This window comes from Plecotus auritus (genome assembly GCF_963455305.1).
Source record: "Plecotus auritus genome assembly, chromosome: 8".
Classification (NCBI taxonomy): domain Eukaryota; kingdom Metazoa; phylum Chordata; class Mammalia; order Chiroptera; family Vespertilionidae; genus Plecotus; species Plecotus auritus.
Genome location: NC_137782.1, coordinates 11,119,671 through 11,126,327, shown reverse-complemented (window position 1 = coordinate 11,126,327; position 6,657 = coordinate 11,119,671). Strand labels below are relative to the sequence as shown.

The 6,657-nt window shown below is 49.3% G+C and overlaps 1 protein-coding gene across 1 annotated transcript; it reads right to left on the bottom strand.

Annotated features, from left to right (window-relative positions):
- Nucleotides 1-793: 793 nt before the first annotated feature.
- Nucleotides 794-1,939, bottom strand: LOC308256031 (vesicle-trafficking protein SEC22b-like; the record flags this gene model as incomplete). The annotated part of the gene is made up of 3 exons (XM_080683935.1): nucleotides 794-1,055; nucleotides 1,294-1,442; nucleotides 1,694-1,939. The coding sequence occupies 3 exons, from the start codon at nucleotides 1,937-1,939 to the stop codon at nucleotides 794-796; spliced, it is 657 nt and encodes a 218-aa protein (XP_080540061.1).
- Nucleotides 1,940-6,657: the final 4,718 nt, after the last annotated feature.

Sequence of the window (6,657 nt, the reverse complement as noted above, 5' to 3'; positions counted from 1 at the left end):
CTACAGGTACGCTATCCTCACTCTTCATATAAACCAGACGTTACAAAATAAAATTAAGCATGCCCCAAACTAATTTAAGTCTTTTAAGGAATAAATGACAGAAAAGATTTTAGCTTCTTAATCAAGGAGCGCTATAATAGAATTTCAAGGCATCTTAATATACTTCGTTTAACCCTAAAGCATTTGTGCAATAAGCAAAATAGAAAAGGAAAATAACAAAGGTTAACTTCCTACAGGGGCCAACAGACAAGATCTTTGCTGCACAGCAATTAACCTTCACACACTGGAGTCTTATTTAAAAGGCCACCCAAAACTCAGATTACTGAAAATCACAAATGTCACCAACAAAAGGAATGTTGATCAGATAGAGTCAAAAAACTTCCCAGAGGGCTGCCTTCTCTGGAGGAATTTCAGCCTGTTGCTAGCACAGGTTGGTTTAGTTAAATCTCGCTGATGGCTCCGTTAAAGAATGAATGCCCCAGTCAGTGCTGTTTTAAAAATGTGAAACACTGGGAGGGGAAAAAATACCCAAAATAAAACCATCTACTATTCCCTAACATATACAGCTTAGCACCCAGAGAAAGCCTCTGCCCCCAAAAGAGACTTTCCACATAGGGTTAAGCTTCATTAAATGAGGTGTAACCTTTCATTTTCAGGATTTGTCTTTTCTTGCAAGGTCCTTAAAGGCAGAAGTCCCACTTGGATTCTAACACACATCTCTGTGAGCTCAGCTTCCTGAAAACACACACCTGCCAGGGTCTAGTTCTCCCTTGCCAGTGACCGGTTCACTACTTCACAGCCACCAGAATCGCACGTACATTATCAACATGATGAAAAACACAGCCACAGCTGCAAGCTTGGCGTAAGTGGACCGCATGTTCAAGAACTTTGCGTCTTGGCGGTATTTCTTAGACAGACTGGACAAATTGTTAGCCTTTGAATCCAATGCTGAGAGTGCTTCTCCTCGTTGTAACACTTCTTCGAGATTGGCCACCATGAGCCTCTGCACGTCTTGCAGTTCAGTGTTGATGGAGCCTAGGTTTCTCCGAGCGCGACTGTCAGTGAACAGCTTCTTGGTTTTTTTTTTTGTTTGTTTTTTTTTAATATATTTTATTGATTTTTCACAGAGAGGAAGGGAGAGGGATAGAGAGCCAGAAACATCGATGAGAGAGAAACATCGATCAGCTGCCTCCTGCACACCCCCCACTGGGGATGTGCCCGCAACCAAGGCACGTGCCCTTGACCGGAATCGAACCTGGGACCCCTCAGTCCGCAGGCCGACGCTCTATCCACTGAGCCAAACCGGTTTTGGCCAGCTTCTTGGTTTTTTGAATGTAGGTCTCAAACTCAATAAAGCAATAGGGTCTAGACACAGTGGGCACCTTCTTTCCATACTGTTCATCAAACTCTGAGTGTAAATCTTCTAGGTAGGCAAAAGCCAACTTCTTTATTATTTTTTTAAATATATATTTTATTGATTTTTTTTTTTTTTTACAGAGAGGAAGGGAGAGGGACAGAGAGTTAGAAACATCGATGAGAGAGAAACATCGATCAGCTGCCTCTTGCACACTCCCTACTGGGTATGTGCCCGCAACCAAGGTACATGCCCTTGACCGGAATCGAACACGGAACCTTGAGTCCACAGGCTGACACTCTATCCACTGAGCCAAACCGGTCAGGGCGCAAAAGCCAACTTCTTAGGGAAGTTAGCTTCACTCAAAACCAAGTAACACACTCCGTGTTCAATAATGTAGTGAAAACTCATGGTGTCAGCTTCCAAAGGACATCTGGTAGGGGACTGCTCATTCAGTTTTCGAAAGAGCTGCTTAGCTTGACTCTGGTACTTTTGAAGATCCCGAAAAGCCTGTTCGCCCTCCTGTATCGAGGCGGCCAGCGGGAGCCTGTCCACCACTCGGGCGATCATCGTGAGCAACAACATCTTGGCAGGTTACGGGAACCCAACACTGGGCCGCACGGCCGTCGCGTCCTCTTGCTTTCCTCCGCTGCTACAACAGTTAGATCTCTCCCTCAGTTCCCGGAGACCCAGCTACTCCCCACTTTTACTTTTTAAGGAATATTCACTTCATTTACTCAACAAATATTTAATTTCTGCTAGATACCTAGGACAGCACTTGTAGTTAGGAAGATGAAAGCAGAGCTCCTTGTTCACAGCCTATGAGGAGAAATAGATCTGAGTTGATAATTAATTTAAGTACATAAAGAGGAATTTAAGAACATAGAGGGAAAAGCATCTGACTTCTTCGGTGAGACATCGCTTGACAGAATTGGATCTTGACATACAAGAGACAGTTCATTCACATTCCACAAATATTTGACTACGTAATTGCTTTGGACCAGGCAAAATACTGGCTGTTGAAAACAAACATGATGTAAGACAAGAGTCTGTTTTTTTGTGTTTTTTTTAAAAATCGGTTTCAGAGAAGAAGGGAGAAGGAGAGATAGAAACATCAATGATGAGAGAGAATCACGGATTGGCTGCCTCCTGCACACCCCCTACTGGGGATCGAGCCTGCAACACAGGCATGTGCTCTTGACTGGAATCAAACCTGGGACCTTTCTGTCCGAAGGCCGGCGCTCTATCCACTGAGCCAAACCGACTAGGGCAAGACAAGAGTCTTGTGCTCAAGGAGGAATATCACTAAGTAATCCAAAGTCTGTGGTAAATGAAATAGCTGATCAGCTCAGTAAAAAGGGTTTGATAGTCTAGAGCAGCGGTTCTCAACCTGTGGGTCGCGACCCCTTTGGGGTCGAACGACCCTTTCACAGGGGTCGCCTAAGACCATCGGAAAACACAGATATTTACATTACGATTCATAACAGTAGCAAAATTACAGTTACGAAGTAGCAACGAAAATAATTTTATGGTTGGGGGGGTCCCCACAACATGAGGAACTGTATTAAAGGGTGGCGGCATTAGGAAGGTTGAGAACCACTGGTCTAGAGGATTTACCTGGTGAACCATATACATTTGGCACTTCGGGGTCTGTGTGGATAGAATAGATGGTTGCTATCAATCTTGTGGTTACTGGTCTAGAGATTCTGGGGTCAGTTCTTTGTAACATATTGTGCTAGAAAATGGACCTTTTACATTCAGGTTTAAATGTCACCCCCTCCCCCCCACTGAGCTTTGGAAATGCCCAGAGTATTTAAAAATGAACTTATTTTGGCGATGTAGTCTTCCAGTCTGTCATTGGAAACATTTTAAATGCTTCTCAGGGTGGCAATGAGCCCCTTCGTGTCACCCTTTCTTGCCTCTGCTCCTTTGTGTAGACATGATGGGCGAGAGAAAGGCCCCAGCAGGCCGAGTGCCTGTTTTGCGCAGCTGTGTTTTCTCCTCACGGAGTTGGCTGCCCTCCTGGCCCCCTCTCCCTGGGAGGCGCTGAGCTCCAGTCCTGCTCAGAATCCTGACGTTCTAGGCTGTCATACAGTAATCACTTAGCTTTTGTGTGTAGGGCTAGCTGGAGAAGATTGTTAACATAGTGAATTAAAAGGATATTTCAGCGGAGCCACTTTTTTTGGGGGGGGCGGGTGTGAGTGTGACTTAGCCTTTCCCTGGGTCTCATGCTCTGGGTCAATTGATAACCATGCACTGCCTCTCCCAAAAGAAATGTGCCAGGCCTGGCTGGTCTCTCAGGTAAATTCCTTTCAACCACACCAATCCCTTGTTAAACCCACGAATTCACCTGCTTCGTGCCTGTACAGATGCAGGAGAAAAATTACTACCATGCATTAACTGCATGTATAAATTTTCATGAAAACCTCTTTACTAATTATTCAGCTTCTTTCGGATGTTTACTGAATGGAAGAGTTCAAGGAATAGAGTTTGTGATTTGCAGAGGAAGGGAAACAAGCAAAAGAACAACAACATCACCCTCCCCACCCCCCAACAAGCCTACCTATACCTTCAGCATATAGGAGAGCTGAAGGTCATACTGCAAATGAAGATTTAAACTGAGGTTCAATAAGCTTTGTCTGTAGTTACAGCCCCTAATCCAGTGCTTCCCAAACTGTGTTTCTGGAGATTATAATTCTTCACTAAGCCCTTTGTGGGACAAGAGTTCTGTGGTCAAATCTATTTAGCAAAAGTTGACTACTTTGTCCTCTTCTTGGAGATTCATAACACACTTCATTTACGTAATCATTCAACAAATATTTAACGAGATCCTTCTATGTGCTAGGCTCTAGGCCAGGTTCTGGGAGAATAATGAACAACAAAAAAAGCCCCGCTGCTGCTTTCATGGGCGCTGAACTCTAACCGGGACATAAACGATAATCAAACAGCCAAACAAATAATGCCTAATTAAAGACCCAGGTAAGTTATCTATCTATACATATATAAAACCCTAATATGCAAATAGACCCATTGGTGAAACAACCGAACAACTGGTCGCTATGACATGCACTGACCACCAGGGGGCGCACGTGGAACACAGCAGGCTTCAGCTGTGGCCGGATGGTGGAGCAGATGAGGGGGGGGGTGGATCCAGACAAAGGAGGGCACTCCAACCAACCAGCAACAACTTAATGGTTTCATAATCTTGGCAGTAAAAAAATGGGTGTGGCCCTAACCGGTTTGGCTCAGTGGATAGAGCGTTGGCCTGCGGACTCAAGGGTCCCAGGTTCAATTCCGGTCAAGGGCATGTGCCTTGGTTGGGGGCACATACCCAGCAAGGGAGTGTGCAGGAGGCAGCTGATCGATGTTTCTAACTCTCTATCCCTCTTCCTTTCTCTCTGTAAAAAATTAATAAAATATATTTTTAAAAAATGGGTGCGGAGCCCTGGCCAGTGTGGTCAGTTGGGTAAGTGTACCCCCCCCCCTTCCCCACTCATCCAAAGGTTCCCTGTCAGGGCACACGCCCAGGTTTCAGGTTTCTCCCTTGGTCAATACCTAGCTCCCCAGGGGATCGCACTGACCCGTAACAAAAGCACCGCCCCCCCAACCCCCCGCCCATACACACCACAGTGTCTAGTTAAGGTTCTAGGGACTATACTATGGCTTTGAGCAACTCCTAACAGAGGAGGAAATTTTTGACTCACAGGTTACCCACTGCCTCAGCTACTGATGAGATGGAGACATAGTACCCAAGGGCTCGTATTTAAAGGTCCACTGGCCATAGAACACCTGGAGCAGAAGAGAGAGACCTTTGTTAAGAATTCCTTCAAACCTGCAGCCTGTCCCCACGACTGTTTTCCCATTTGAGGGCGTGGGGTGGGGGGGGGGGGTTGGGGAGGGAGGGAAGGGAAGGAGGACGGAAGCAACAAATCTGGCGGTGACATTTACCATCCCATGAAGTGGATTGAGTTTTACACTAAGAAAAATTAAGCCAGCCTACCTCTTGTAAGTGGATTATAGCTCGCGGGAGGACAAACGCACTTGGCCGGCTGGATAACGAGAGTAACGAGGCAATAGGTCAGAACAGGACCTGCTTCCCCGGACCGGTCCCCCACCCCCACCCGCAGATCTTCCTGGTTGGGGCCCAGACCAGGGAAGCGGGGCGCGGGGTTGCCGGTTATCCGCCCTTGGTGGAGAGGGACCGGCTCCCGCGAGGCGGCTTACTCGCGGAGCGGGTGCTCGCACAGCCCCGCAGGCGAGCTCAGGTTGGCAAGGGCGCGGCGGAGCGTTCCACCTCGGCCTCTGCCTCGGCGTCCCCAAGGGCTGTTGGGGCGCAGCCGCCCTCCAGGGGTCCGGGCCGTCGCCCTTCCAGACCCCGAGGCTCCCCGGCGGCAGATGCGGACTCGTCCGCCCCGGAGTCCCGCAGGCGGAGACGCAGCGGGAGCCTGGACCCGAGACCCGAGGGCGCAGAACAATAAAGGGGAGGAGAGGCAGGAAAAAGGACGCAAGGAAGAAGCTGCATAATTGCACTCCACAGGTGGTTGCGCGCATCTGCGGAGACTCAGACTCGGTGCCGGTCACGCGCCCGAGACTCCCGAGCTCAGCTCTCTGTTCTCTTCGGGGAGAGTCGCCTAGTATCCCTCCAGCCCTCCACCCCCGAGGTCCCAGAGCACCGACCACGTGGCAGGCTCTGCACTAAGCGCTGACAAGATCTCTTTTCGTTTCCCCCTGCATGCCTAAGCGGCGCGGGTATTGGGGAGGAGGGAATGGCTTTGGAGACTTGCGCCGGGTTTTGCAGAACTGGCTACAGAACGAGGACTCGGAAAGTGTGGGGTCCTCACGCCGCGGCCATGAGCCCCCGCTACCCCCCGTCCCTCAGCTATGGTCGATTCTGGTCCTATACGCTGCCTGCACCTGTCGCGGCCCTCTCTGGGTGGGAGTGAAAGAAGAGAAGTACCAGAAGTTACCAGGTGGCTCTCCCCCAGCCGGACCCTTGGCCTGGGGCCTGGAGACCATGCGATGCGTGGGGTAGCTGTGCACCTTGGAGAGGATAGCTTTCCTTCCTAGGGATCGCGTCCCCAGCAGGCGCAGGGTGTCGGGCAATGTCCCCCCTGCGGCGGCAGAGGAGAGCGAAGAATCTGGGGTCCGGACATGGGCACTAGGAGAAAGGGGTGGCAGGAGGCGGCAGGTGAGGGAGAACGCAAGGCTGCGGGCGGAGAGCGTCCACGTGGTGGGTGTGTGGCTCTTTCATTCAAACTTTGGGAGTCTCAGTTCCGGCGTCAGAGAAGGTGTGACCAATCAGA